Source organism: Radiomyces spectabilis (genome assembly GCF_025331425.1).
Source record: "Radiomyces spectabilis strain NRRL 2753 chromosome Unknown BYT42scaffold_4, whole genome shotgun sequence".
NCBI classification, from domain to species: domain Eukaryota; kingdom Fungi; phylum Mucoromycota; class Mucoromycetes; order Mucorales; family Radiomycetaceae; genus Radiomyces; species Radiomyces spectabilis.
In genome coordinates this window covers 108,250-134,358 of record NW_026251929.1, presented here as the reverse complement: position 1 = coordinate 134,358, position 26,109 = coordinate 108,250, and the positions used below count along the sequence as shown (strand labels likewise).

The following is a 26,109-nucleotide window of genomic DNA, read 5'->3' as shown; positions in this document are numbered from 1 at the left end:
TGTTTGAGCTCGGTTTTTTTAGTTCAATGAGGTGCAGCTTATTCAATGAGGCATTCTATTTTCATGGATACACAAAAATGCAGACAACAATGAGTCCATGATATATTGACCGATCTTAGTCCATAAAAGGAGAACAAGCTATCCCCACGTGGGATACTGTATTACACAAAGAAATCCGCTGATCTTCTCGCATCTCATTTCATGGCTCCCTGCTGATCTCCCGAAACACAAGTAGAACAAGAAAAGAACAAAATGATCCTTCCAATCAAATCCGTCCGATCCACTCGATCCAGAACTAATAGAAGTTGTCTCAGTATGTAAAAGACAAGCAAACAGTCATCACTTTAAAAACTTTCCAGCAGCAATTGCTTAGGCACAACATAAATTGTGACACCGAGTATTATATATTAAGGTGCATTCGATATACACAGGTAGAAAGTTACCCATCAACGAGCACTCCAGACCGTTTCAGCGGCACAATTCAATACAGCAGATTTAACAAGACTTTAACAAACATTTCACGTTGCCTCAAGAGTTAAATAAATGTATTTCAGGTGAATTGTCAGCGGAGCCACTTTCCCACAGTGGATCAAATGTTAGAATTATGAGAACCAAAAAAAAAATATACAGTAAGTACATAGTACGGTTATGAAGGGTTTGAGAAATCCAAGAGATTTAGGCCATTGAGAATCGAGTATGACGTCTCTCAGCTCGGATGTTACGATCTTGAAAACACATAAGTTTGCCTTCATGTACGTAATAGATCGTTTCGCGGATTCCACTATGGCAAACCTGAGACGAAATATGGTAAGTATGGTGGGTCTCACCGACCCTCTTGGGGGGGAAGGTATGGTTAGATCTACTTACAGAGCAGGTAAAGCACTGTGGATGAAACCGCCAGCCTTCCTGGGTCTCGGCACACCGTCCTTCCACCGGTTCATCACACGCATGGCACAGTGATCCATTCAACTGATGGTAATCTCGTCGACAATAAGGTGCATTTTCGTAGATGTAAAAGACATTATTTGGAAAAGAACAATGACATAGCTATTGTATTCATATCCATGCGGAAAAAGGTGGATGATAAGATTAAGATTGCAAGCGAATAAAGAGCCGTAACTTACTTGACAACGGAAACAATGTTTGTGCCACTTGCCTTGGAGTTTACCGTCCTTGGACGACACAGCTTCCTTTTCCACCGCTCGTTTGCAAGCTTGGCATTTGGGCAAGTATAATAGATTAAAATCCGGTCGACAAAAGAATTTGCCTTTGCGTTCGACGAGGCCGGTCATGTCGGGATCGATGGTTTTACGGCAATGGAAGCATCGAATATGTTCTGGATGGTAGTAACGACCAAGAGCCCGGATCGGCCGGATATGCGGCTCGATTGGCATTTCACTGAAGCAAGTCAATTACATCAAACCGCCAAAATTTAATCAATGGGCGTCAGAAAAAAGAAAAAAAAAGAAATGGACAATGGGACCACTTACCAAGCTGTACATGCTGGTTTTCTAACCGCGAGATCATAATCTTTTTGGCAGTAAATATTGCCTTGAATTTGTAAAGGTGATACCGATAGATCGAGTTGTGTGCGGCAAAAGAAACAGGAGTAACATGCACGGTGATAGGTCTACCGACAAGTATCTGAGTAGATGGCCCCACTTGTATGATGGTGGAAGGAGAGACGGGTCATGATACTTTACTTTGTTCGCTACTGATACAGGCTGATCGTCTGTACGTACTTTTCGTCGGCATCGATTGCATGTATCCGTCATAGGAGCTCGTCGATAAGGATGATGAGGAGAAGGAGAGGGCGGATGAGCCCCTTCCGGAGGCTGAGCCGCAGCTTCCGATCGGATCATGCGTTCATTTTCAAATATCTTGAACCGCAACCCGAGAAAATCATTTTGTGGTGTTTGTGGTGAAGGAGAGTCGATGGAAATTGACCGCGTTCTTTGAATGAGAGTAGATATACTGGGTTTTATCATGCGGGTAGATGATGTACTATTGACAGAACTGTCTTCTCCTGCTCCGGCAAATGATGGATTGCCACCTTTTCCGGATGATGCCGGTGATTTTATAGGCGAAATCATTGCCGTCTAGAGAGCTTTTAATCAATTGACACTTTCAACGATTTCCAGGGCAACATGAATGATTGAATTGGTTTGTAGAGCTCACCTTTTCGCTGTTTGGAGAACTGCTGAGAAGAGCACCTGGAGCTGTGAATAACACAGTAAACAGATCACATCCATTCCATTAATTCATCTATTCACGTAAATAAATACGTTGCGTATGGATTTATCACTTACTATCTAGAGGAGAAGGCTTGTCTATGGTTTCAGAAGCATGGATAAAGACTTTTTGAATCGCGTTAACGAATGAGGAATGGCGTTGCAAGAGGATCGATGTGCGAATGAACATCAAGTGGAATGCATCTTACAAGTATCTATTGGGGCTGGTTTATTGAGCATTCTAGGTTTCCCGCAAACGTGGATGCTCATATGGTGCAGTTGAACTTCTGCTTGACAATCGGAACACTTTATGGCAGGCAATGAAGTTGCCATGGCATGCGTGTCCGTCATTATTGACCAAGGAAAAAAAAAAAAAAGAACCCTAAATTATGAATGAATGGTACGACAAAAAAAACTAATCTATTTATAAGCTATCTTTATACTTTATTTTTATCATTTCTATTGGCAGCCATCGGCCTTACAGATTCATAATTACGATTTATTGCAATGACGTTGTGTAGAACGAGATTCCAGTGCTCCGTGTTGTTTGGTTCCTGAGGGGAAAAAAAAAAAAAGCGAAAAAGTTCATCGACTTGGTGGGCTACCCTTGAATCCTGCAAGTGGGCCCATTCGTGTTCTGCAGTGGGATAAATTAAGATTGGTCCAATTGCAGTCTACCAATAACGGAGTGCTGAGAGGAACAAGAAAAGGTACGACACTAAAGGTTGCCTTTTTAGTCACGCCATATATGAACGCGCCATCTACTTGCAAACAAAGTTAAGCAGCAGATTAGAAATTCCGTCTAGTGTAAAAAAATATGTATGCTGTCGCCAAGGATTAGTGTAGTAATGGATACTTTATTGCAATGGGTGCATAGCAATAATGCATTTCCATGAACTCGGAACGTGCCCGGCACCACTACGAAGCAAGGTCTAAAAGCAAGTGGCGCCTTGCGCAATATGACAGGGGGCTTGTGCTTTTTCTTTGGTGGTCACTTGAAGGTTTGCGTCCGATATAATGCTGTTTATTTTTTATTTTTTTAGGGAGAAGATCGTCCACTTGGGCTCGTAGGTGATATGGATGATCGTGCCCATTCTGAGCTACAATGTGCAACGATGATGACCGCACTGATACAAATGCGATTGTTTTTGGATGGTAAAAAAAAGCGTGGTAACCAAAAGACCTTTTTGTAAAACGGACAAGGGAATAAAAGAAAGATGGGGGGGGACCTCATAAACTCTCTGCAAACAGCAAATGTTATTGTTTTGAATTGGGTGTTCTCAATTCACAACATGTGAAGGCTGTATGGAATAGAGAATCATCGTTACACAGCTTGCTTTTTTTTCTATTATTTTTGACAGTGACGATGTAACCCCTATTTCTCGTTTGGTTTGACCCACAGACAGTGGGCTTTTTATAAAGATTGGTCTTTTCTCCTTTCACTGTTATTTTTTTTTTTTTGGTGTGCTTGTATATTCTTGGCTATCACCACCTATTTCCTTTTTTTTCTTTTTTTTTTTTTTTTTATCGGCGTCTGTCCTCTTTTCTTGGTCTTTATATTTTTCTTTTGCAGACAGAAAGATAAACGCTTTTTTTTTTCTTCATTTGGCCCTTTTTGTACAGCACCATTTTCCCACACCAACCCGGCCATTCAACTCTTACTGAGCTTCATTGCGGCTCATCTTGAATCTGTCCTGCGTGCTCTGTTCCTTTTTTTTCTCTTATCGTCTGGTTGTTTCATTATTCCTTATACATAACGCTTTTGCTACTGTTGCAATACGGTTGAACGGACTGGTGAGAAACGTGAATCGGTTGATGATTATGGTGGCCGTGGAGTAGCCCATTCTAACTATCTGCTGTCTTTCAAACTTTTTTTCTATTTGGGGCTCCTTCAGTCAATTCGTGTGTGTATATTTTCCCTTTCTATTCTGTCATCGCTTGTTATCCCCTCGTGAACAGCAAAAACTAAACCAAAAGTGAGTATCACCGAACAATCAATCAAAAAAAAATTCGTTGGTTGTCCAAGCAACCGTTCTTATGCATATCATCGTATTTGTATTCATATATTTCTAAACCTTCCGTGACTGATCCTTTCCTTTTTTTTTGATTCTTTTCCCTCCCTCTCTTTCTTTCTTTCTTTCTTTCTTTCTTTTACTTTTTAACCGCTTTCTCTTCTTTTTGTATCTGCTCTTTCTCCTTTCCCAAACAAGGATTCCTCCATCGCGCGGAGGAAAGAAAAAACTACTCTGCAACACACGATCAAAGAGTGACAAAGAGCAAAAAAGATAAAAAAGAAACAAAAGAGAAAGTCCGCCCAACCAAAAAGAGCAAAAAGAAAAAACCGCTTCCCTATCCTTTTTCCTTGTTACTGCTGATGCTTCTTGTTTGGCGTTCTTCTTCCTTCTTTGTTGCGACTTTGTATTAAAAAAAACAAAAAGGCCAACCAGCAGATCAAGGTTTCTCACCACCAGGTTTTTCTTTTCTTTTTTTCCTTTTCTCTGGAATTCGTACTTTAGTTCATGTCATCATCAACTATTACCGATCCATACATTACCGAGACGTGGATACACATGCAACATCAAGCACATGGATCACAACAGGCACGAAAAACCCACGACCTTGCCGACAAATTTAACGCGGCCAGAAGATCGAGTCGTCCTTCCATCGATACCGGCCGATTCGCGAGATCCACCGCTAGTAGTCGATCGCGCTCAGGAAAGACTACCAATCCGACCGCCACAGAAGACGAAGTAGGGATGACCCGGGATGGAATCTTTGAAGCGTTTGCACAAGTCGAAAAGAATCTCAGTAGTAACAGCACGAAGGAGGGTGCCGACGTTGTCAAAAAATCCGCACCCGCATCACGGAAAATGTCGCTAGCCGAAAATGACGCTCCTCCCAAACACGCTCCTACCATTACCATGCGGCGAAAAAGTCTAGGCACCAATGCGTACGATGCTGCCGCGAAATCACAACCGTCCCAACGAAGATCGCGTGCTGCCGTGGCCGACGGTCCCGAATCGTCATCGCCAAGAACCATCACGGCTACCACTCGAGCGAGAGCAAATACATTAGCATCCATTCAGTTACGCCGCGGTAGTTTCACTACGGCGCAGACGGTTGCGGATTCTCCTTCGGCTTCGCCACGCGTACGTGCCCTGAAAACCAAACCACCCAACGACGACAACTTGACGGGTCGAGCCGCTACACTTAAAGCATCTTTAGCACGACGACGAGTGTCTTCGGGAGCCGTACTTGTATCTGAGCAATCCTCCAACCCGTCATCGACGATGCCATCTGAACCTCTCCACTCGGGGAAGGAACCTTGCACCGACGCTACGGTTACTACCCAGCACCAGGACGATGATCTTGCCTGTGAGACGTCGGATAAAGATACCCGTGCCCGGCAAGGCTCCATTGTCACCCATACCAAATCGAATGTGCCACCATCGATCGTGTATCCGCCATCAGCAAATGACGCGTCGTCACCAAGGCTTGCCGCCAAATCCGCTCATTCGTCTGTGAAATCGACATCTCGTGTGGAACCACCGGAAGGAGAGGGAGGAAGTGGAGGTGGAGGGTTTATACGTCTTGCGGATGCATTACGTGATTCTCTGGCTGTGGAACGCAAATTAGCGAAAAAAGAGCTCGGTCTGTATCCCGAGAAAACCTCAAATGTCTCGCCACGCATCAAACCCACCCTACTAAGCTCACCACCATCCCCACCGGTTGCCACGGAGCATTCTTCCATCAAACCGCCACCGTCCTCAGTACGCTCCGCCAAAATGACCGCCATTCTCGACTCGCCACGACGAAAATCGCTTCATCAGAATGGCTCATCCGCGGAATCGCCCAAACGGTCATCCGTGGTTGAAGACACTCCACGTACGTTAAAACCTAAACCTACCGACACGAAAGCCGCTGTTCCTCGTACCCCTCGTCGGCGCACCTTGTCCAGTGGGGCTACACTCAAACCAGCCATCGAGACCGTTCGAACGGAGCGACGAAAATCGGCAGTAGTGGGTGCCCTTGCGATTACACCCACCAAGCCAAGCTACATGCGATCCACCATTGGCGAACAACGTCGTCATTCCAATCTGTGCTCACCGCCTTCCCCATTGCGACAAACCGGTTCTCCCAAATGGAGACACAGTCGTGACGAACCTACGGTGAGCAGCCCACTGGCCGCGGAACGTGACCGTGAAGAGATACGGTCGCCTGGCAACAGCAAACGCCGCTCGGTTCTATCCAACCACGGAAAAAGCAAAACCAACGCATTGAGCCGAGCCAGCAGCTCCAGCAGTTCGACCTATGGCGGTTTGGGATCTAGCGAAGAAGACGCCAAACAAACTCAACAGCGACGACGACGTACCGTTAGTAAACCTTGTTTGGCCGATTTCGGTCACAGTCCCAGCAAAACGCCCAATGCAGATTCCTCCGTTGCGCCCACTCGTTCAAGGAAAAAGTCCGTCACCATGGTCGACGAGGATGGCGGCTTCTATAATCTTGCGGGTCGCCGCATGTCGCGTACCGAATCCTTGAAAGAAGGCGTTCCCACTGCACCTTCTGTCAACGCCGCCATTCTTGTCCGAAAAAAGAGTCTAGGTGGAGGCGATCCAATGAATATCAAACGCATGTCAAAACCCAAACCCGTGGGATCCGACGAAGCACAGACCAAGAAATCCGTCACTGTACGAAAGCGAGGCAAGGTAAGATCATTGATCATTTATTCTGGGCAGAGATCAATACAACCAATTCCCACTGGATGTCACTGGATCATGAAAATCAGACCAGAGTCATCCATACACGCATACAGGATTTATAAATATATAGAGAGATGAAGGACATGCAGTGGTGGTCTCACTCTTTTTTAATTTTTTCTTGGCTTGAAAATAGACGTTGCCTGGCAATCTTGCCAAGCCGCCAGTGGTGAAATCATTGCATCTGCCACCGATGAAGGTTGAACCAATTCGATTGACGCTTCCAAAATCATCGACGGGTAAAGGTGTACCGAAATCCCCCTCCACACGATCCATGGCAGGTACCACGCCTACGCAAAAAGTGAAACCTTCAGGATCGCAATCATCGACACTGCAGGATACTGGCTTGACAACCACGGCCAACAGTGGCACCAGCAGTGAAGAAGAAGTTCCTTTGACAAAGGCCAAACCGTCCACTACCAGAAACCATCTGGCCATTCCTACTGAACGCAGAGCGTCACTGAAAACTCCTCGCATTACCCCGGCTTCCCCCAAGTGTGGGCCAATCGCCCCCACTACCCTGTCGCCGCGGGCCGGCCCCATTTCCACTCGACGGCAAAGTGCCGCCACCGTGGAAACCTCATCGAAGCAGGCTCTTCGCAAACTGTCGTTATCCATTGCGAATCATCGAAACTCCAACTACACTGAAGAACCCAACGTGGGCTCGACATCGGCCATGGGCACGAGAACACGCAAAGCAAGTGTCACGAGTGCTGGTACCTTGAGTCGAGCCAGCTCCCTGTTTACCAGCAGTCGCAAAAATTCATTGGCATCTACCACCGGAGGTGAATCTCCTGATAAAGACAAAGGTAAAAATTATGAAAAAAGAATTTTGTTATTTACTGGATGAAGAAGTTGCTATTGATTTCTAATAATCGGCATGACGCAGATCGGTTGCGAGCCATGAGCCTGCATGAGCGACTTCAAGCAATGGTAGCGCAGCATGCGATCAAGGAAGATTACACGACCGGATTGTATGGCGATGATATGCAGTCCTACTCGTTTATGCGTGACCGACGAACGAGAAAGAGTCAAAACTTGGACTTGGAAGAATCACTGGCAGATGATCTGATGCGAGCCAAACGAATTAGCGATCCTTTCTTGTGGGAAAAGGAATTGGATGACAGCAGTATCCCCAAGAGTCCTCAAACGTCCAAAAGATTGTATGGTCATCATCTGTCCGTCTATGAACGTCATGAGATTCGAGATTATCCCGAAGTGTATTTTGTTGGTCCTCACGCAGCCAAGCATCAAGCGACGTTGGACCGTCCGGAATGCAATTTTGGATATGATGATGAACGCGGCGATTACAATTTGGTGATGCAGGACCATCTGGGATATCGATACGAAGTATTGGAAGAGCTTGGTCGCGGTTCTTTTGGCCAAGTCGTCAAATGCTTTGATCACAAAACTCGATCCACCGTTGCCATCAAACTTATCCGAAACAAAAAACGATTCCATGCACAAGCATTAACCGAAGTCAAAATCCTCAAAAAGCTGGTGGACTGGGTAAGTACGCAATGCCTAGGCGATTGGGCTAGGAGATAAGCGGTGAGCGGTGAGGGTGGTGAGCGATGATGGAAGATGTATGTTGAACTTCATCCTCCATTATTGTAGGATCCTGAGGATACCCACCACAATGTGAGAATGACGGACTATTTCTATTTCCGCAACCATTTATGCATTGCTTGTGAATGTCTAAGCATCAATCTCTATGAGTTTATCAAAAGTCATAATTTCAAAGGTTTTACGGTGAATCTGATTCGAAGGTAAAAAAAAAAAAAAGTTCCCCCGATCTACTCTTGGCTTTACTAATGATTTTGTTTAATTACTAGATTTACTTATCAATTGTTACAATCGCTTAATTTATTATATGATCATGGTGTCGTTCATTGTGATTTAAAACCAGAGGTATTGTTATGGAAAATATATCCATCTATGACCAAATCCATATTTACGTGAATCTTCTTCAGAACATTCTCCTCAAACATCCCACCAAAAGCACAATCAAAGTAATTGATTTTGGTAGTAGCTGCTTAGAAAGCGAACGAGGTAACGTGGTGTGGTTCAGTTCGATTATTGTCTCTATACGACGCTAACGTGGATTGCGTGTCATAACGTAGTCTACACATATATCCAGAGTCGATTCTATCGTTCGCCAGAAATCATCCTTGGTAAGCGAATCAACCCTTAGCAAACATTTCGATAGAGAAAACAGCGGACTCATATCATACTTGCTGCAGGCATGAATTATAATATGGCCATTGATATGTGGAGTCTGGGATGTATCTTGGCAGAATTATACACTGGTAAGTGAGAAATCCACAACAAAACATGAGAGCGATCTTTTGAACTTGAAATTTTGTCTTGTCTTCAATGGCGTTAGGTGTGCCACTCTTCCCAGGCGAAAATGAGCAAGAACAGCTGGCATGTATTATGGAAGTAATGGGTGTCCCTGATATGTACTTGATTGAGCAGAGCGCTCGACGAAAATTGTTCTTTGGTAAGTATTGACGCTTTGGGCATTGTTACACGGATGCAGTGCAGCTGACAATTTTTCCCTGGTTGGCGTTTGGCGACGAATTTAGATTCCCATGGCAATCCACGCATTATACCCAATTCCAGAGGCAAAAAGCGGCGCCCTGGACACAAAACTTTATCTCATGCGATGCGTTGCCACGATACGTTATTCTTGGACTTTGTGAGTCGTTGTCTTGATTGGGATCCGGAACGGCGCATGACACCTGCAGAAGCACTAAGGCATGAATGGATTTATGAATACATCGCCAAACACAACAAACCGCCCGCACCACCGGCAGCCCCATCCTAAGTCGCTGAACCCTATCAACACTCATAAATAAAATAAAAGCAAAAAGAACTACAGCTCGCAAAAAACCCAATCATCTCCACCCGTAAATCACGGCGTGCAATTTTTCAACGCGACGCATAATCCAATCAATCACATGCATATAATGAATATTCAACTACTGTCATCTCCAGGATAGTACCTATAAAGAACTATATGTAGCACTGAGCACTCATAAGTAGAAGTATGGTCTTTGACTCAGTGAGCCAGTAAACCCGAAAAGAATACTTTTCATTGCAACAAGATGTCATAAAACCAAAATTTGCACACTCACCTTCACTTGTAAATGTCATTATAAACAGCGCAGTCTCCTGTCATAAACTAAAAACTAGTTTTTTGTTGGTTGTGAAGAGTTCAAAGGTAAGCGGTGCTTTTTTTGGTCATTTTCCAGCTGTGACTGAAAAATTAGGCTCTGTGATAATAACAGAAATTCCCCATACTCACCTTGCACAGTCGCCTTTATGAAATACCTTATGCGACAGTAACTCCACGTCCAAAATTTCAACCGTGTCAGTGTTAAGAACTGTAACGCATAACGTCAAAATAATAAAATACAGTTTGTTTAGCGAGAAAAAAAGACAGCGAGCCATTATTTTAATGAGGTTAATCTCTTTGATTTTGACATCACCAGAATTCGGGGTAAAGAATGGACTTTTTTCTAATGCCGAGTCATTATTGTGGTATTCCGCTCTTTGCATCGACTTCCTATGTGTTGTCATGTCTGCAGTCGTGCATCTGTATGTCAGGAATTCGATCAGTTTCAGTTATGACAGGAAACCACACCTGTATAACCAGACATAAGCCGATCAATTTTTTAATGTGCCTGCCACCTTTTATGCGACTGTTTCATGCAATGATACCGCATTCTAATATAGCACAAGGCGACGGGAGAAGAAACATGCCATCTTTTTCTTGATGTATGTTAGACAATAGAGACATCGTCTTCATCTACCAGGAACAGTTTGAGGCGATATCTCCCTTTTCCATCGGTCGTCGCTGCCATTTGGATAGCTTGAATTCACTTTGATTTTGAAGGAGACATATTGATAATGGTATGCTTCCTTAAAGAGTGCACCAAGGTTAGAATGAATGAAAGCATGATCCAAATGGAGCAAGCTTCAAGTTGGAAACGAGCAAACTGTTTAACGTGGTGCAATCAATTTGTGTGCAATTGATTAAATCAGGCCCCATGCCGTCATTCCGCTTACAGCACCCTATTTGGTGCCTAACAATTCTCTTCTTTTTTCTCTTTTTGTCATTGGAAAAGAACGTTTCGTATGGGGGAAAAACAAAGTCGTCGTTAATCTTAAAGATAAAAAGGGCGATGCGGTGGATCGACTGATTGCAAGGTAAGGCATCCCCATCCCCGGGTGGTAGTCAGTATGGCACTTAAAAAAGATCCGAGTGATGAAGAACTAGTCCAGCAACAACCCGTTTCACGTGTCACTCTATCTCACGATCTCTGTCAATGGATTTGCGGCACCTCCACCCTAACTCAAAGCTAAAAAAAAAAAAAAAAGATACTAATGACTCATAACGTCACTGGATGCTAGATGACGAAGTAGTCATAAGGTGACTGGATGCTCTGTGATCCACGATCTTCCTCTGCCGTTCCGGCCGAGTACATCTTTATGTGACGTGCGACGTATGACGAAGAATATCCAATTATGGCAGGCAGTTGCCAGTAACACACAGAAATCTGGCACGGCTCAGTTGGTGCAGCCTTCCGACAATAACTTGAGGAAAATCATCAGCTATAGTGGTATATGCTTTTTCATACGGAAAGCATCATCGTTTGTTATTGGCATATCATTATCAATAAAAGGATATTACTACTATACATGCGAGTTGATTTCATCATCAAGTTCCTTTAAATTGTCGTGCAGGCGATGACAATGAATAGCTGTGAAATAAGGGCGACCCTTTTCTTTTTTTTTCCCAAGATCATGGGAACGGTGACGGTAAAATAAGCTAGCTGAAACTTCTCACTAATGATAGATGTCATCTCTATTGGATATCACAAGTAGGCACCCAATGGTCGCGATCCCCATGACCTGGAATAATAAGAGTGAATTTCTCGAAATAGAAATCGGAAAAAGTTTATCCTCGCCACCGATTATCCCACAACTCCCGTAAAAAAAAGAGATGTGATCGATGGATCGCAATGTGCCCACAGGATGAACAACAAAGGAACACCGTGGAAAAGCTTCTCGGGCACAAAAGTTGGGCATTGAAGTCCACTTGCAGACATCCGAGACGGGAACGAGGAACTGCAGCTGGCACGAGCGCATGCTCATTTTCCAAGCCAAACATTGGGCTTTGAAAAAAGGACTGTGTGTGAATTGCCCGCCGTTTGGATTGTGCGCCTGGTCCTCCCGGTTCTGCATTCAAAAAAGTTGCCAAATAGCGAACAATTATAGGTTCGGTCGATCGTGATAATAGCTTCTTTTTGCTTTTGTACTTTCAATTGACACTCCGTCGGATAATGCTTTTATTTCATTTGGTTTGCTGCACTTTCCGAACTGGCCCACGAATATCATTCGTTCGTTTACTTTAATGTTTCAGTAGGGTGAACATTCACGCTAACGTGGTTGTATCTGATAAAGATACACGGCCAAAAATATAAATAAGCACGAGGTAACAAATACAAGCATTTATTTTCGAATGGTCGATAAGCGGCATATTATTACCGTTTTTGTGGATGATTGACTACAAACTGACGGTTGTTTTTCCATCATGTCAACGCGGGTTTTCCACGTTGGTACTTTGTTTTCATCAGACCAAGGAACTCCGAGTGGGGGAGGTGAACTCCGCGGGGTGTCACATGGCGACACAATCGTGGAAACAGAAGATCGGAATTCCTCCCCGCGCTGTTGCACTAAGATTGCGCTGGTCCTGACGGTTACATTTTGACCATCAACACTTTGTTTACCTGAATGTTTTAAGCTTCGACCACCCACTTTCATCCTTTTGTTATGTGGTTACCTTTGCTATTTTTATCAGTAAAAGAAAAGCAGCCAGGAACCATGCTGTAGAAATGAAAAACGGACTCCGTTTGGGTTGCATTCGTTATCATGACATGCTAGCATGATGATCGCTGATAGGCTTGCAAAGCGGGACAAACTGAAACAGAAATGACGACGAGTAGCCTAGCGATCTTCTGTATTCTTTTAGGCTTCCATAAAGAATGCCGATGGTTCTACGCAATCCTCATGGTGCACAGACGGTGTGAAAATCAACCCCCTTTTCCCCCCAAAAGAGATTTAAGGAATCACTGTGGTAAATGTTAATGAAACCGTCAAAACACATAAACAAAAAGAGACATGGATTTTCTTTATTTTGACAAGATGACAGTTAGGAAAGTCGGGCCTCCCCTTTTTATTGGGACATGTTTTTATTTCACCAAGACATTCTTTTCATTGTCTTGATTCCCTTTTTTTTCACACGCGAACAAGACAACTTTGCTGTAGCCTTATCTTTTTTTTTTTTTTTTTTTTTTTTTTTTTCAAGTGGAGTCAGGTATCTATAACGATGATACGAGAAGGGAATTATAATCTAAAGTAGGGGGAGACAGTTGTTTTCCGATCAGTGATCATTGTAACACAAGGTGCGCCATGATCTATGTCTGTAATGGGTTAAGAGGAGGGCTCTCGGTTCAGAGCAGGACTTCTCATACACAATGTATCACCTTGTATCAAAATAAGGAAGATCCACACATGGAGAAGTTAAGAAGGATTAGGCTTGAACGGTTTCTTTCAGGTACTTTAGAACAGAGTCTATTTATTGGTCCAGCATTTACCCCATTTGTATTCTGATTCAACCGAAAACGGCAACCAGCGACAAGGCAATCCCACCGATCTTCTTGATTTACCGGCGTCAGATTGGTTCGGTCTAAGGCATACAGATAGAGTTGGAACCCCGGTTTCCGTCCTATTATCTCTTTTTCCGGTGGGCCATTTTTTTAAGGCCAAAAAAAAACTCTAAATCATCGTATAAACGAGTCAACGGGTCCTGTAACCCTCCACCCCATATTTGGTATATCTTTCGCCACTCGGGTCCGGATGTGCACCGATGGTATGCTTTTCGTTTCCCGCTCACACTGACGCTTGGCCTTTTTCCTTTTTTCCCTTTTTTTTCTTTGCCTTCTCACCATCCGCCTGCTTGGATCCCTTTTCTTCGTCCTTTGTTTCGTTTTCTTTATTCATAGTATTAAATCCTCCAGCTGTCTTTTCGCTTCTTTCCTTTTCATTTTTTTCTTTAATTCTCTCTGCTGTGTATTCGCAAGACGTGAAAACCACCATCATTTGATCTTGTCCCTCTCCACTCCAATCTCCCACATTCTTTGTCCATTTTTTTTCTTGTGATTATTCATCTTCTTTCTGGTTCTTATTTTTGACCACGCGTTCACATACCAATCAAACACATTTTACAAACGATCAAACAAGAGGTAAAGTGGATTGAAACCTTATTTTTTTCCTTTGACAGTCCATACTCATTCATGATTGTTCTGTTGCCTTTGTATGTCGCCGTTCCCATTACGACATTTATTTTTCTCCGTTCTGTGATCATTGGAACCCACTCAAAAAAAAATAGATGCCATCAAGTCCGCCCGTTAGTCGCAAATTGACCAATCCCAGTCCAAGCCGAAATTTGCTGGTGGAACGATGCTCGTCTCTCCGAGCCTGCGAACCGTGCAAACGTCGTAAAAGGCTCTGCAACGGCCAAAGACCATGCAATGCATGTCTAGATACGGGGATGGAATGTGTTTACAGCGTTATTTCTGATCATCCAAGAAGTGTTTTCACCACCAGCAGTGCCCGTCGTTTGAGTAGTGGGTCTGCATGCGAAACGTGCCGTCGTCGAAAAACCAAATGCGATGGTGGAAGCCCTTGCAGCTTCTGTGCTGCCAACGGGATTGAATGTGTCAACAACTCGGAACGCCGTAAACGCGCTTCGTTGGCCAACGCCGCGAATCCCCCAGCTCCTGGTGACAATGAAGCGATCGATCGCATTGAAGACAGACTGCGACGTATTGAAAGATTGATGACCGCCTTTTCCCCCAGTCCATTATCACAAAGCACCACAGTATTTGAAAATGGAGAATGCGAACGAACCTGGAGTTCCAGTTCCTACAGAAAGTTGTCTTCCCCTCATCCTCCACCACCACCGCAAACGGTGCGCCAACATCGCCACTCGGTTCAGGGGATTAACGCCGCCAAAGAACAAGTCCACTTACGAGCAGCGTTAGCTACCAAACGAGGTAAGATAAATTCATTTCATACCAGTTGGCTAGTTTACTAAATGCAGGTTTGACTTCTGTTTTTTTGGTTTTAGGGGATGCCTTGACTAGAAAAGCCACACCTGTCTCGCCTCCTGCCAGTCCGCATCAGCCCTCGCCACCTTCACCGTCTTCGCCTTCTCGACCAGGTCGTATTTTGCGACAAAGCTCGTCGCACCATACAGCGACTCAGCCTTTGACGTCGTCGATGCTGAATTTATCCTTATCTCCTTCGTCCTCATCTACTTCGTCTACTTCGAATTCATCGAGCATGCCTCCTCCCTCCATGCAACCGTCCATGTCTACGCCTAATGTATCTTCTCCCTCGTCCGACATTGGCACGCCATTCTGGTCAAAGTCCACCACGCCTGTTGATCAGGCCTCTAACAGTTGTGTGACACCGCCCGTCGATATGGAGTGGAAATATGCCGCGCCGATTCCTAGCTTAATGGGTAAGTCATGGTTGTGCGATCAAATTATCGTTTGTGCAACATTTTTCCCTTTCCATCTAAACTCATGATGCCGACTTCCTTTTCCCTACAGATCAACTTTCACGACGTACATTTGCCACCACAGCCATGGATTACACCGTTCACTATCCTATTTATCCACTTACACCTCCTCATCCATCACCATCGCACGCTGAATTATAATTATCTTGCCTTTTAACTTTTTTTTTGTTGCTAATCTTGCTGGTTTCTCCCCTTTGAATATATATAATCCGAACAACCTAATAAAAAAGAAAACGAAAACGGACAGTCATTTCATGTTCCATCCTTTTGACGGCAAGCACATAAATTGAACCGTCACTCTTTTTATTCTTCTTCCTTTTCTTTTGGAATCCCCCAATAGAAAAAATACTCTGATTTTCTATGTCTGAAAGTCAACTGCAGATATCCTCAGCATCCTCAGCATCGGTAGAGGAAGATTATGCCGAGGATTCGACCTTCTCCACAAAAGACAGACAGTCGCCCACCAACATGGAAGTCATCAAAGAAGGAGAAGAAGGAGAAGAAGGAAAAGGTCAAGATACGAGTTCGGTGATGCTGATAGAAATATTGGAGGTAGAGAGGTTCCTGCGTCAGCAATATGGGTGATGTGTTGAGCGTTTCGATTACTGTATTATTTAGAACTGCGGCGTGTCTGCTGCGGATATCAAGAAATTGAAAGATGCCGGTTATTACACGATTGAATCCGTAGCGTATTCGCCGAAAAAGAATTTGATTAGGGTGAAAGGCTTATCTGACATCAAAGTGGAAAAAATCATGAAAGAAGGTCAGCTGAAACAGAATCCGTGGTTGACGGTGCCATTAATGCATATCATCGGGTCTCTTCAATTTTTCAGCCATCGTACTTATTGATATCGGATTTTCGACAGGCCTGGATATCCATGTCCGTCGAAGTGAAATGATCCACATCACCACAGGATCCAAGGAGCTCGATAAACTGTTGGGGGGTGAGCAACCTTTATGTTTACAGGTGCTCTGGACACTGATCGCAGCTTTTTAAGGCGGTATCGAGACCGGATCCATTACAGAGATCTTTGGCGAATTCAGAACAGGCAAAACACAGCTGTGTCACACCCTTGCAGTGACCTGTCAATTGCCTGTTGGCCTTGGCGGAGGAGAAGGCCATTGCGTCTATATCGACACCGAAGGAACCTTTCGACCAAGCCGCATCCTTGCTACAGCTCAAAGGTAGGGCTATCTTTCCTTGAGGGTAAAAAAAAAAAAAAAAAAAAAAAAAAAACATTTGAACAGCATTAAGTGAAAACGTGGTGATCACTCTTGTCCCAGATATCAGCGGGATACCGAGGAAACTCTGAACAACATTGCATGCGCACGAGCTTATAACGCGGACCATCAATTGGCGCTCTTGGTGCATGCATCTGCACTGATGGCAGAAACACGGTAAGTGCTTCTATTACGTTTACGTTTGCGGCGTGCGAATACTTGTATACTAACCCGCTTTTTGTTTTCTTTGACTCAAAGGTGCGCACTGTTGATCGTCGACAGCGCTATATCGCTATACCGTACCGATTATTCTGGTCGAGGTGAACTTTCTGCCCGTCAGATGCATTTGGCTCGTTTTCTGCGTCAGTTACAAAGGATTGCCGATGAGGTAATTGAAAGGAATAAAACGGAGGAGACCCACGAAATTTATTCATTTCGTACTTGATTTTTTAGTTTGGAGTCGCGGTCGTGATTACCAATCAAATGATTGCTCAAGCGGACGGATCGGCTTCCATGTTTAATGTGGATCCAAAGAAACCTGCCGGTGGCCATGTCATGGCTCACACAGCTTGCACTCGGCTCTATTTACGCAAAGGGCAAAACGAGAACAGAATATGCAAAATCTACGATTCCCCTTCATTACCAGAAAGTGAAGGCATGTTCGCTATTCTAGAGGACGGCATTGGCGACATACGCGAGTAAAAAAAAAAAAAAAAAGGATAAAACATGATACTTGAATGATTTCTTTTCTCGTTGCACGTCGCCTGTCATTAATAACAATGCGATGATATCTCTTTATACTGTATACACATTTTGAAAGGAAAGAAAGGAAGGAGAAAGGGAAAGAGAGAGACACAGATTGAATATAGAGCTACATAATAGGAAGCAAGTTAGACGATTTTCAGGGTCTGGTTATTTGTGATCAGATTCCAAGGCGGGTTGATCCACGGATGGGCAAGTTGGGACCCCAGTATGCTGAAAGCACCGGTCGTCAGTGCCTGCGGGTCCCGCTTCCAAGATACGTACCTTGGAAGGAGGTTGGTCGTCCGATCGGCGGATAGATCGATGTCATAAGGTCCCCAGAATCGACAGAAGTGTTGGAAGATGGATGGGAGAACTCGCCATTTGATCTTCGTAAATTGGTGGCGAGACTCGAAGTCGGCTGTCTAGTCAGATTCTCTGGAATATGTTGGGCTATTATCGTGATGTTGTTGCCAGAGACAATAGCGCCAAAATTTTGGCGTGCCAGTTTTCATCAGTAGAAGTGACTTCGTGCCCCCCTTGTTTGTTGATGTATGTTACGACGTTGTGTTGTCGTCCGGAGGAGGGCGCCGCTGAAAGAATACCTTTAAGTTTTGAAAAAAGGAATTGCATGGGTATTCATTCTTTCTTGGGTGCACCGTTCCCGATGAATAATAGTGCGTTACAAAGTTGTGGATGGATTTCACGGTTGTGTTCCGGAAAGCGAACATAGCTGCAGCGTTGAGGAGCTTCTTGTCGAGAATACACCCTATGGCACTGGGAACACACCACATACCGCCACAATATGCTCCGTCAGATCATCGATGCCTACATGCTTCCGAGCAGTAGCTGGAGTCACCGGCAGTTGCACTTCCTTGCCAAATGTTGCCAGAACCAGGTTGAAGGATTGTAACAACAACGCCGCGCCTCTTCTCGTGAGGAACACTATATGGTACATCGAATTCATGTCAGGCCTAGAATATGACGAATGCCCTCATCGGTCTTCATGGCATTTTCGCTTGCCAAAGTTGTGGCATGTTGTGGAACAGAGACACAAACGCAGCGAAAAATATTTTCAAATTCGCCGTATCGAACACGGTTTTCTTTTCTTAGGAGAAGAATTTAGATTTTTACTGCCTTTGGGCTAGTAGTAGACACATGACGTTAAAGCCCAAATCTACAAAGATATGTTGAATACGGAGATACGACAGGGAAAGAAAAATAGACCATATTGAGAAGAAAAAAAAACGCACAATTCAGGGGAAGGATCTAAAAGAGTTTGCTCCAGATAACCAAAACAATCAAAGCGATAAGGACCAAAATGATGGCAGCCGTAATCATCTTGTTGGTGGCCATACTGAAAAAAAAAAGAATAAAATAACGCACAATGAGAAAAAAAGGGGGGTTCTTTCCGTCACACAATGGTCAATTGTATTTCAAAGATAAAGGAAGTAAGCTTACCGTCTTGCCATGCCTTTCAGCGTTTTGGAGGCTTTATCAATGTAGGAATCGGCTTCAGCCAACTAAAAGAGAAGATAACAAAGAATTAATGCGCGTCATTAATTTGTTTCGCACGTCAAAGTGTGAGCATACCGTATCTCTTGCACGCATCATGGTGTCTCGTTGTCCTCTTAATGTGCCCAAGATATTGATACCGATGCCTTCCGTTTCCAAAGCTAATCGATGACTGTCTTCCAAGCGTCGGCTCGATTGTCCCAATCGTTCTGTACCACTTAATAGTCGTTGACGCTGATCGTTGCTTGAAGCATCGTAATCACTGATACTGTTCTCTTCCAAGTCTCCAAACAATTCTTGGCGATCGTTATTCTTTGGAATTACGGCGGTGGCACGTCGCTACCATATCGAGAAAAATATTTTCACACCGCAGAACCTCTGGTAAGTAACTTGAGCTCTTTTTTCCCGAAAATGCCAAGAACCCACTCACCAAATCCCTCTTCATTTTCTCGTTTTCCGACTTGTACAGACGCAGCGTGGCCTGTAACCGAGTGCGAGTCGTAGTTGGGATATTCAAAATCTCCATTTCCATTTGTCCAAGCTGCCCACACCCGAAAGATAAAAACATTAGCAAAAACTCTCGACTGCCGCGGCATGCCATGCCATGACTGTGTCTTTTTTTGCTTACAATCTCATCGGCTTCTTCTAATTCTCGTTCAACAGCACGGACAGTTGCTTTTCTAGTTTCTATTGCAGTCAAAAGGTAGGTTCGTCAGCAACAAGACGCTTTTTGATACAAAAGGCAATTTAACTCACCTCCTTGCTGATTGGGTATTTGATCTTCAATTTTCGACTTGATACTGTCGCATACTGATTTAAAGTCTTGCTCATAACTTGCAAAAAGCTCGGATCCTCCGGCTGGTGATGCCATGGTTGAATTAAGGGAAAATAGGAAGAAAAGAATGGATTGAAGAGCCAGTTGTTTCAAATGGGGCAACTCCGAAATCCCATCGGCTGTGAACAAAGCGGAAACAGACAATCACGTGCCACCAGATTTCGGTCAAAAAATTTCCTGCATCGAGAATGGGATAAAAGAGTGTGAATTACCAACTAAAAGATGCTCCTTTGGCAATAACGAACAAAAACACAACTTGAAATCGTTGTCAGCTGTTTAGTTATATTATTTGGATGCAATGAATCATAATGAATATCGTGTGCAATCAAAAAAGGAAATTTGCATAAAAACGCGTTGTAGGACTTTGTACTGAACTAAGTCATTTCTGTATGCGGACATGATAGTGCTTTTTCGAACTCTCAAGTGATATTTCAGATCTATTGAACATTACAATGATAACAGAACAGCCATAAATAAGCAGCCAAAGTGGATATGGTATCTCCTGTTCTGAAGCGGTGTCTATTTTGGTAAGACCGATCTGTGATAAGAAAAAAAGGTCGCTGTGGTTTTGTCTGATATTGACCATCAAAGCCCGTACATCGTAGTATCCGTAAACTTTGACGTACGTTGATGCGTGGTGTTAGATACAATAGCATCACATGTAAAAAGCAGAGCTTGTGTGAATAGACTATCTCACGTGAAATGAGGTTGGTGAAAGAGGACTGCTTTTTGTGGGTGTTCGATGCTGTTCAATCGGGGGTTGACTGGACTCCGCGCTCTCTTCCTTTATTCGAGTCCATGGCATTGGTATAACAAAAACCTCATTGGAAACAGTTCATGACGGCAAGAGAAGAGCTTGATAAAACAGATGTAAAACCTGTTCAGGTAAATGACTCAATGGTCTCTTTTTTCAGGATACGGTGCCTGGCTATGCATCGCTGGATGTGGTGTGTGTGTCTGGGTCTTGAAAAAAAAAAGTGGAAAGATAGGTCCGCTTGTCTCAGTCAAACAGAGGAGAAAAAAGGGGGGAAACCAGTACGCATGAGAGCTTACAAAGAGATACAAGCGACGAAAAAGAACCAAGACACGAACCATAAGCGAAATGGCTACTAATGCGATTTTATCCTTCGATTGATGACTATATTATGTGACAGATATGGAATGCAAAGGATTTGGATGCAGAGTTTGCAACCATGGCTGCATTGTTTCGGGACAAGGAAACAGAACACAATTGGGACAGTAGAGAGAAGGCGATAACACGACTACGAGGTATTCTACGAGGAGATGCTTCAGAAAAATATTTAGATACCCTAATGGCAGGCATCCGTCAGATGGTGGATGGTATCATCAAGTCTGTGAGTAAGGCCATGTCCCTCATTAATCACCTTTCATTGACTGACTAGTTGGCTTAATGTAATATTTTCTTAGGTGGAAAGTTTGCGAACCACACTTGCATTAAACGCCTTATCGTTGATTGCCGATATTGGCGTTTATCTTGGACGACATTTAACGAAACCTAGTGAAGTGTACATTTACGACCAGTTGATCCGATGTCTTTTTGGATGCGCTAGTTCGTCAAAAAAGATCATGGCTTCCGCTTCCATGACAACTTGTGTCATTTTTATTCGCCATGCGGCTTTTTATCACAAGATGATTCAAATGCTGTCACTGTCTATGAACGAAAAGAATAACCAAGTACGGCAATATACCGTCATTTATATCAAGAACTTGTTACAGGCCCACGCAGGGAAAGAACATACTCGCGCGGTCATGAATCGAACTGGAGGCACGGACATGGTCGAGAAGATCCTTATCAAAGGCGTCACAGATGCTACACCGGCGGTGCGCGAAGTTTGTCGCGAAGCATTTTGGATCTTTTGGGAACATTGGAAAGATCGTGGTGAAGCGTAAGCATTATATTTGCAGTTTGTTTCTTATTCCTCAGATCAATAACTGATCATGCTGGTCTTAGAATGTTACGTTCCTTTGATGCAAGTGTCCGTAAAGCGTTGGAGAAATCCAAAGCGACCGCGCTAGCAAAGAACCGAGCCACACCTACAGATGCCCACCGCAATGTGTACAGTCCCACAAATTCGAGTGGTTCTCTTCGTGCATCCAGTTCGTTGGGATCCCATCGACTTATACCTGACACCCACGATACCGTTTCTCCTTCGACATCCAGCGCTTCCAACGGATCCACCGGTTCGGCTGAACCGCATTCCCACCCTTATCATGAAATATCAAGAACCATCACACGCTCCGCTTCTCCTTCTATCCGCAGTACATCGCCTCATCCTCTACGATCATATGGTTCGCCTCCCAGTTTTCCTGCTCAAGTTTATTCCTCTCACGCTCCACCTGTTTCGCCGCCGCCGGCCCGGAAAACGCGTGTTCCGGCTCTTCATCGTAAAAAATCAACCATGGGCCTAAATGCCAAACGAAAACCCAGTCTTATGGCGATGCTGACGCACGACGATCTTGCCATGCGCTGTGAATCTGTATCTGTTCTTGCCCGCAAACTCGCTGCTTATCCATACCAACCTCAACCTGATCTGCACGCAATCCAACTCGAATCTAGCCACGGCCCTTTGGATGGCGAGGCATTAAAACGTATGGTGTGGGATATGTTTACCAAAGACCATGTTCAAATTTACGAAGCGTTTGCTTCCTGGGACGGCTTGGCCGGTGTGCTATTGAAATTGGTGACATTTGAAGAACTGGTGCCGCGGCTGATGCTTGATGCGACAATGGATGAAGTAGCACGCAAAACCGAAGATGACATTGTCCGTTACAACGCGGCCAACCTCAGTTTACAACGAATCAAACTGTTTCTGAGCCGGCATGATGCTCAGCTGGCTGAACGCTTGTTGATCAATTTACAGAATATCATGAATGGTGTAAGCGATCCTTCACTCGCACGTCGACCGACCGCGATGGGGATCAAAAAAGACCCAGCAAAAAATCCGGCGAATCGTCGTAAACTGACTATGCAATTCGTGTTGTGGATGGATGAGCTAGTCACGCCAGTCATTGGCTTAGATACCCCCATTGAAGAGGACACGTCCAACGAAGCACAAGCGTGGTTAGGTGATGCTGGTAATATCGCTACGACTTGGTTTGAATCGGATGCACATGTTCGTCACTATCTCAATACCCTGTTGCCCATTCTCAGCACTTCAACTCCTGGCACTATTTTCCATGCGCCCCTGGTAGCTCTTGTAGGTCACTTGAGACTCATCAATCAGAAGCTGTTTGAAGTGCTGGCCAATACCTTGGACGATGCGGTCATGTCCAAAGTAAGCAAGTTACTGGGCATTCATTTACGTGTGATTCCCGATTATGTGTGTCAGGCTGCGCCGGACTTTGGTCAACTGGATGAGGAAGCCATCCCTGCGATGGAGGAACCCTCCACTCCACTGTCACCCCAAGAACATGATCCAGCTGTGGAGCCAGCCATTGTCAGTGATCCTATCACGAACCAGCACGTCACGGATGGATCTTTCGTGGATGATCTAAATGACAACATGGGTGAAGAACACATCCACGAACCTATTCCGAATCAACCCACTGCGAGCGAATCTATTACAGACGAACCTATCGTGAGCGGCACCGCCGTGAGCGAATTTGTCATAAACGAAAGTTTTCCTGTGGATGAACAAGAACCCGAAAGCTTCAGCATTTCAGCTGTGACCGCAGAACCGTCTACGCGAACCATGAAAAATAGCCAGCAACAAGGGTCTACGGCTGTTTGGCAAGCTTCAGCCCAAGGCCAACACGACACTGAAAGCGACCCGGTCACGGTGGCTCCTGTTCAGGCTGAAATTGATCGTAACGAGACCAAGGAATTGCAACCATCACATGACGATTATTCTGTGCCGGATATCACAGAACCTACTGTGGAGGATTATGCACCGATCCATGCTGCGGAGCATCCCACTGATAGCATTTACAAGACTTCAGCACCCGCAACAGCCCCGAAAATCTCCCCAGAAAACAAAGTAGATCTGGCTACAATTGAGCCTTCCCCTTTGCAAGACATGGAGCGCGAACGCTTTGGCAATCCCTATGTTACGCGCGAACTTGTTGGACACGATTCCGGAAAATCTGACCACCGCATGGATCGGTCGGTAGGCCTGGCAACTACGGTTGGTATTCTTGTTTTGGCAACGGTTGCAAAGATAAATTGGGGATTTATTGTGTCTTTTTTTTTTTTTACAGCATCCGCAACATATGACGAGAGAAAGTCCTTATAGAGCACATGAAGTCTCGGAGCTACATGCGATGGAGGGTGCAACCAAGCTATCAAGTCAGCAAAATGGCGTTCATGTGCAAGATGTGGCCACCCCCACAGACATACTGAACGCTGCACCTAGTCATCTAGTATCACCTACGAGCATGCAACCTTCTGTTCCCACGACACTTTCATCCGCGTCTCACGAAGACGAACCTCTGCCAGCATTCGTAGATTATTATCAGCCAGAGCGCGTAATCGATGCGTTGCCTGTTTTTGAAAAGAACCATCGCAGCCAGCCTTCAACGGGAGCTCACTTGCGTGGTGGCAGAGATCGTGCCACAGTGTTGTATGGATTAGTGGACAAACTGAAATCCATGGAAGCTGACAGCATGACTTTCCGTAAGCTGATGCGTTTATCAAGGGAGACACCGATCCTCAAGCGATGGGATATGGGCGGTTCTGAAGAAAACGGAAATGATGCATGGGCTGGAGCTGATCATAACGGCGGCAATTTTGTTGAACTTGTGCAAGTCATCACGGCCTACGTTGGACAGGACCATGCTTCCGTTCTCCCGGGCTTGGAATTGATTCAGCAGTTGGCAGTTGCGCAAACCGGTCTCTTCCGATTCTACGAAAAAAAGGTCAACAGTCAGGGCATGAGCTTGGAAGCCCAATTGGTCCAACGACTTTTAGAACTACGGAGTAACGATAACCCAACGGTAAGAGGGTGGAACAGCAGATGATAGGTGGCAAATGGGGTCAATTGGATAATTGGGCCAAAATTTCAAAGTTTTATTAACATGCTTTCTCTTACTGGGCCTTGCGTTCATACTGATATGTTTAGATAAGTACATTGGCAGAGGATGCATTAGACGCAGTGTTGGGCGCGTTCGATGCGCAAACTGTTTTCGACGTTTTGTTGTGCTACCTTATTTATCGGTTCGTACTGTCACCTTGCGATACATGGAATTCGGCTCGTTATCATCCCATCGGTACCGCATTCACCTACATTGGTAAATGGGTCAAGGAAGTCAATAATACGTTTTTCTTGGACGAATGGTTAACGCAAGGCGGAAGCATGGTGCTTCGCAAGGTAAGAATCGCGTGGAGGGAGAGCTACCCCACCAAAGGGGGCGGGGACAGGGGATATATGCACGACAAAAGTCACGAACAGGAGGAGCCAGAGCCATATAATTAAAGTGTGTCTTGTTTGTGCATAGGGAATGAATGATTCGATGATCCATATACGTAAATCCTGCGTTGAGGCCATCGTTGCCTTTCAAGAAGCACTAGGTGATGATATTTATAGATTCCTGCAAGATTTGCGCGAAGATCAGAAGAATCTTGTGCGTCATTATGTGGCTAAATCGGTGAAAAAGAAGGCCAGTCTACGTAATCTCAGTGTTTCTGGTCAATTGCGATAAATTAGAATACCCACATATCAGAGAAAAAGAATAACAGAAACACACACAATGAATAACCGTATTTTTCTACTTACACATCATTCACACGCATTGATGGAGGATGAACAAATTATACTATTGATACTTGTATTTGACTTATTATTCTTTTTTTTCTGACTCTTTATGATGATTTTGTTGATGGAAAGGAGATTGATTTTCTGATGGAAAATGACGGAGACCCCTGGTAATTGAGTAGATCTCCCGAGCCGAAAATAGAGGGAAAAAGGACGATCTCCATGATGTCTGTGATCTTGACCCAGTCCCAAGTATCTGGAGTTTAGCTGCGCAACCCCTTTTTATGCACGCTTGGACTCGCGTTTCAGGGCGTGAGGGCTTGCCACATTTCAGAAAAATGAAGAACCTGAACGGACGGATGGAAAGTTTATGGCTCACTGTTGAACACGTTGCTTCTGCCAGCTCTCATTTGATGATAAGCTGAGCTATGGTTTTTTG

At 44.5% G+C, this 26,109-nt stretch overlaps 10 protein-coding genes across 10 annotated transcripts; 6 read left to right on the top strand and 4 right to left on the bottom strand.

Moving 5' to 3' along the window:
• Positions 1–436: 436 nt before the first annotated feature.
• Positions 437–2,463, bottom strand: BYT42DRAFT_561864 (uncharacterized protein). The gene is made up of 7 exons (XM_051567406.1): positions 2,441–2,463; positions 2,310–2,357; positions 1,704–2,219; positions 1,491–1,630; positions 1,125–1,398; positions 868–1,047; positions 437–792 (listed from the first exon to the last, which is right to left on the bottom strand). The coding sequence occupies exons 3-7, from the start codon at positions 2,091–2,093 to the stop codon at positions 676–678; spliced, it is 1,101 nt and encodes a 366-aa protein (XP_051424930.1). The 5' UTR covers positions 2,094–2,219; positions 2,310–2,357; positions 2,441–2,463; the 3' UTR covers positions 437–675.
• Positions 2,335–2,608, bottom strand: BYT42DRAFT_561856 (uncharacterized protein). The gene has a single exon (XM_051567405.1). It carries the CDS (start codon positions 2,580–2,582, stop codon positions 2,421–2,423), a length of 162 nt encoding a protein of 53 aa, XP_051424929.1. The 5' UTR covers positions 2,583–2,608; the 3' UTR covers positions 2,335–2,420.
• Positions 2,609–4,420: 1,812 nt separating this feature from the next.
• BYT42DRAFT_254136 (uncharacterized protein) lies at positions 4,421–7,528 on the top strand. Its single transcript, XM_051562719.1, has 3 exons — positions 4,421–6,940; positions 7,128–7,272; positions 7,358–7,528. Exons 1-3 carry the CDS (start codon positions 4,751–4,753, stop codon positions 7,387–7,389), a joined length of 2,367 nt encoding a protein of 788 aa, XP_051424928.1. The 5' UTR covers positions 4,421–4,750; the 3' UTR covers positions 7,390–7,528.
• Positions 7,529–8,062: 534 nt separating this feature from the next.
• Positions 8,063–9,821, top strand: BYT42DRAFT_493634 (kinase-like domain-containing protein; the record flags this gene model as incomplete). Its single annotated transcript, XM_051564237.1, has 8 exons — positions 8,063–8,500; positions 8,609–8,760; positions 8,827–8,902; positions 8,965–9,043; positions 9,115–9,165; positions 9,235–9,300; positions 9,378–9,494; positions 9,580–9,821. 8 exons carry the CDS (start codon positions 8,063–8,065, stop codon positions 9,819–9,821), a joined length of 1,221 nt encoding a protein of 406 aa, XP_051424927.1.
• Positions 9,822–12,526: 2,705 nt separating this feature from the next.
• On the top strand, positions 12,527–13,359 carry BYT42DRAFT_561847 (uncharacterized protein). The gene is made up of 2 exons (XM_051567404.1): positions 12,527–13,136; positions 13,212–13,359. Exons 1-2 carry the CDS (start codon positions 12,992–12,994, stop codon positions 13,283–13,285), a joined length of 219 nt encoding a protein of 72 aa, XP_051424926.1. The 5' UTR covers positions 12,527–12,991; the 3' UTR covers positions 13,286–13,359.
• Positions 13,360–13,969: 610 nt separating this feature from the next.
• BYT42DRAFT_561844 (uncharacterized protein) lies at positions 13,970–15,892 on the top strand. Its single transcript, XM_051567403.1, has 4 exons — positions 13,970–14,304; positions 14,451–15,117; positions 15,192–15,587; positions 15,679–15,892. Exons 2-4 carry the CDS (start codon positions 14,451–14,453, stop codon positions 15,786–15,788), a joined length of 1,173 nt encoding a protein of 390 aa, XP_051424925.1. The 5' UTR covers positions 13,970–14,304; the 3' UTR covers positions 15,789–15,892.
• A 223-nt stretch (positions 15,893–16,115) lies between these two features.
• Positions 16,116–17,570, top strand: BYT42DRAFT_592601 (DNA repair protein RAD51; the record flags this gene model as incomplete). The annotated part of the gene is made up of 7 exons (XM_051570632.1): positions 16,116–16,199; positions 16,266–16,410; positions 16,481–16,591; positions 16,646–16,832; positions 16,932–17,045; positions 17,127–17,256; positions 17,322–17,570. The coding sequence occupies 7 exons, from the start codon at positions 16,116–16,118 to the stop codon at positions 17,568–17,570; spliced, it is 1,020 nt and encodes a 339-aa protein (XP_051424924.1).
• Positions 17,571–17,790: 220 nt separating this feature from the next.
• On the bottom strand, positions 17,791–18,576 carry BYT42DRAFT_611955 (uncharacterized protein; the record flags this gene model as incomplete). Its single annotated transcript, XM_051571569.1, has 3 exons — positions 17,791–17,843; positions 17,895–18,030; positions 18,406–18,576. The coding sequence occupies 3 exons, from the start codon at positions 18,574–18,576 to the stop codon at positions 17,791–17,793; spliced, it is 360 nt and encodes a 119-aa protein (XP_051424923.1).
• Positions 18,577–18,944: 368 nt separating this feature from the next.
• BYT42DRAFT_561837 (vesicle transport V-snare protein, variant) lies at positions 18,945–20,028 on the bottom strand. The gene is made up of 5 exons (XM_051567402.1): positions 19,881–20,028; positions 19,753–19,811; positions 19,555–19,665; positions 19,203–19,463; positions 18,945–19,132 (listed from the first exon to the last, which is right to left on the bottom strand). Exons 1-5 carry the CDS (start codon positions 19,993–19,995, stop codon positions 19,067–19,069), a joined length of 612 nt encoding a protein of 203 aa, XP_051424922.1. The 5' UTR covers positions 19,996–20,028; the 3' UTR covers positions 18,945–19,066.
• A 681-nt stretch (positions 20,029–20,709) lies between these two features.
• On the top strand, positions 20,710–25,742 carry BYT42DRAFT_561832 (clasp N terminal-domain-containing protein). Its single transcript, XM_051567401.1, has 6 exons — positions 20,710–21,314; positions 21,388–21,866; positions 21,932–24,104; positions 24,178–24,912; positions 25,038–25,286; positions 25,414–25,742. The coding sequence occupies exons 1-6, from the start codon at positions 21,153–21,155 to the stop codon at positions 25,615–25,617; spliced, it is 4,002 nt and encodes a 1,333-aa protein (XP_051424921.1). The 5' UTR covers positions 20,710–21,152; the 3' UTR covers positions 25,618–25,742.
• Positions 25,743–26,109: the final 367 nt, after the last annotated feature.

Coding starts and splice junctions, on each gene's coding strand:
- BYT42DRAFT_561844 (XM_051567403.1), top strand. CDS start 14,451: ATGCCATCAAGTCCGCCCGTTAGTCGCAAATTGACCAATCCCAGTCCA. Junction 15,118..15,191: donor AGCGTTAGCTACCAAACGAG/GTAAGATAAATT, acceptor TTTTGGTTTTAG/GGGATGCCTTGACTAGAAAA. Junction 15,588..15,678: donor GCCGATTCCTAGCTTAATGG/GTAAGTCATGGT, acceptor TTTTCCCTACAG/ATCAACTTTCACGACGTACA.
- BYT42DRAFT_561832 (XM_051567401.1), top strand. CDS start 21,153: ATGGCTGCATTGTTTCGGGACAAGGAAACAGAACACAATTGGGACAGT. Junction 21,315..21,387: donor TGGATGGTATCATCAAGTCT/GTGAGTAAGGCC, acceptor ATATTTTCTTAG/GTGGAAAGTTTGCGAACCAC. Junction 24,913..25,037: donor GGAGTAACGATAACCCAACG/GTAAGAGGGTGG, acceptor TGATATGTTTAG/ATAAGTACATTGGCAGAGGA.
- BYT42DRAFT_561864 (XM_051567406.1), bottom strand. CDS start 2,093: ATGATTTCGCCTATAAAATCACCGGCATCATCCGGAAAAGGTGGCAAT. Junction 1,399..1,490: donor AAACCAGCATGTACAGCTTG/GTAAGTGGTCCC, acceptor GACTTGCTTCAG/TGAAATGCCAATCGAGCCGC. Junction 793..867: donor CACAGTGCTTTACCTGCTCT/GTAAGTAGATCT, acceptor ATTTCGTCTCAG/GTTTGCCATAGTGGAATCCG.
- BYT42DRAFT_561847 (XM_051567404.1), top strand. CDS start 12,992: ATGACGACGAGTAGCCTAGCGATCTTCTGTATTCTTTTAGGCTTCCAT. Junction 13,137..13,211: donor AGATTTAAGGAATCACTGTG/GTAAATGTTAAT, acceptor ACAAGATGACAG/TTAGGAAAGTCGGGCCTCCC.
- BYT42DRAFT_561856 (XM_051567405.1), bottom strand. CDS start 2,582: ATGACGGACACGCATGCCATGGCAACTTCATTGCCTGCCATAAAGTGT.
- BYT42DRAFT_254136 (XM_051562719.1), top strand. CDS start 4,751: ATGTCATCATCAACTATTACCGATCCATACATTACCGAGACGTGGATA. Junction 6,941..7,127: donor CTGTACGAAAGCGAGGCAAG/GTAAGATCATTG, acceptor GCTTGAAAATAG/ACGTTGCCTGGCAATCTTGC. Junction 7,273..7,357: donor CTCCACACGATCCATGGCAG/GTACCACGCCTA, acceptor CACGGCCAACAG/TGGCACCAGCAGTGAAGAAG.
- BYT42DRAFT_561837 (XM_051567402.1), bottom strand. CDS start 19,995: ATGGCATCACCAGCCGGAGGATCCGAGCTTTTTGCAAGTTATGAGCAA. Junction 19,666..19,752: donor TAGAAGAAGCCGATGAGATT/GTAAGCAAAAAA, acceptor GGGTGTGGGCAG/CTTGGACAAATGGAAATGGA. Junction 19,464..19,554: donor AGAAAATGAAGAGGGATTTG/GTGAGTGGGTTC, acceptor TCGATATGGTAG/CGACGTGCCACCGCCGTAAT.